Source organism: Propithecus coquereli, unplaced genomic scaffold (genome assembly GCF_000956105.1).
Source record: "Propithecus coquereli isolate 6110/MARCELLA unplaced genomic scaffold, Pcoq_1.0 Scaffold105, whole genome shotgun sequence".
Classification (NCBI taxonomy): Eukaryota; Metazoa; Chordata; class Mammalia; order Primates; family Indriidae; genus Propithecus; species Propithecus coquereli.
The window spans coordinates 1,632,953-1,635,141 of NW_012134414.1; the positions used below are offsets into that span (position 1 = coordinate 1,632,953).

Genomic DNA, 2,189 nt, shown 5'->3' on the forward strand with positions numbered 1-2,189 from the left:
ATCCCTGTGTGCTTAATAGCAATTCTTGAATTTTAGGATTATAGCAAGTATTCTTAATTCTAATATTATTTTTTAGTTTTTTTATCATTTTAAAAACAAAACGTGTTTGTATTTTAAAAATGTTAAGTACTATGGAAGAAGTATAACTTCCGTTGAAGTTGCCCTTTTCTCTGTGGTTCTCACAGTCCTGCTTATCAGAGGTAAGCACCATTAACAAATTTCTTTGTAACCTTCTGCAACCTAATCACACATTTGAAAAATAGCACTGAAAGAAAAGTTGGAAGCTACTTTTAAGGTTTTTTTTAGGTAAATATATGGCATTTTCAGTTTCATTGTATGCTTGCTTTGTATATTAAAGTCCAGTGAAATTGACATTTAATGAAGACTTTATATTACACAGGTTTTAGAATTACTTCTTGCCTTCTGTTCAGTGACTCAGCTACGCCATGTGCTCACTCAGATGATGTTTGAACACTCTCCATCTGGCAACATTCTGGGAAGCCGTCCTAAATGTTCAGAACCTACTGTGGCTCTACTTCGTTGGTTAAGCCAACCTTTGGACGGATCAGAAAACTGTTCTGTTTTAGCATTGGAGTTGTTCAAGGAATTGTTCGAGGTAATAGGATGATCTAGAATTCACTTTTCTACTTTCATGACTCACAGTTAATTTGTTTTCAAAAACATTCATAGTAAACTTCCAATTATTCATACACTTGAGGAAAACTTCTCAATTACTAACCGTCATGCTAGACTCCCTATCATTCAGCTACTGAGGTTTTTTTCTGCCAAATGCATCTATATTAGTGTTTTCCCTTTTTTCACTGAATAGCTTATGTATACAGTACTTGTTTCAGTGTAATGAGTAAAGGTATTGACAAGATTTGTATGGTTTGTTGTATGGCTATTCTTGCAGCAGTCACATTCTCTGCATCTCAGTAGATGCTGTCCAATGCCTTTATTAGGCTGTTGAGTGGATTAATATGGGAATGTTGGATTCGGTAAGTGAAATGGAGTGGAGCATACCAGACTTAAGTGCTAGGCATTTAAGATACAATAAAAATCTCTACATTCTCATAGATTTTACTATCTGGGCCATTTAGCATTCTTTGCTATTTTCCCTGTTTTTATACCCATTCTGCCTACCGTAGTGTCTTCCTAAAATATTTCACCCATTATAAGTGGATCCTATGCACAAACATATGTATATGAGTGATCAAGTATGTTTATTAAGGATTATGCACAAATTATCCTTTATATTTTATCTTAGTCTTGACTATTTCACAATCAGTTTTAGCATTTAAAAATCTCTTTGAAATTCTTGATGGAAATTATTTGTGGTTGTAAACTATTAAGACCAATGTCTGTTATTTAATTATTAATTAATTATTATAATTGCATTTAGCAAATTCAGGATATTTTCAGTAAATACTTTTGGTTTAGAATAATTTTAAATCACATAGTCTATCAAAAAATGTCTTGCTTACAACACTTTACAGTTTGAGAAAAAACCATAATAGCCTTCAAAATTGGATAAAAGGGTAAATTTTAAATAACAATTTTTAAGTAGGAGACTCAAGTCAATGAAGTATCGAAGTACGTGTAAAAAATGTAAGGGTGTTACAATTCAGCAATGACTATCTCTGCATTCTATATTTCATCTTTAATCATTGGTGATGGTTAATTCTCCAGGATGTCATAGACACTGCTAACTGTCCAGCAGCTGACCATTTTGTGTCCCTTCTGCTGCCTACAATCCTTGATCAGCTGCAGTTCACAGAACAAAATCTAGATGAAGCCTTAATAAGAAAAAAATGTGAAAGGATGGTCAAGGCCATTAAAGTTTTGTTAAATATCCTTTACTGTCATAAATGTGAAAACTATATAAATAACCATTCTTTTTTTTTCTAGTATTACATTTGCTGCATTTTGTTTGTATTTGTAATTTTGTCACTTATATCTATTCAGAATTATTGAACTAAAATTTAAACTATAGAAAAATATCTCAATAAAGCTTCTAAAAAAGTTACCCAGATTTTTCCCCTTTATCTTTCTGTGTAAAACTTTTAAGCCAAAATATATTTTAAGAAATGCTTTTTAAATTTGATTTGAATATTTTTATCACAATTTGAAATTTGGAGGTATATTCTAAGATGACTATTCCATTACTCCTTGTTAATCTCTTGTGTTTT

At 31.4% G+C, this 2,189-nt stretch overlaps 1 protein-coding gene across 1 annotated transcript in view; it reads left to right on the plus strand.

The window, feature by feature from the left end:
* Window positions 1-2,189, plus strand: part of KIAA1524 (KIAA1524 ortholog) — a 58,127-nt gene that overhangs the window by 23,618 nt on the left and 32,320 nt on the right. The window contains exons 9-10 of the mRNA XM_012645935.1: window positions 401-616; window positions 1,690-1,849. Of these exons, the coding sequence (XP_012501389.1) occupies window positions 401-616; window positions 1,690-1,849 (376 nt within the window). The remainder of the gene's footprint in view (window positions 1-400; window positions 617-1,689; window positions 1,850-2,189) is intronic.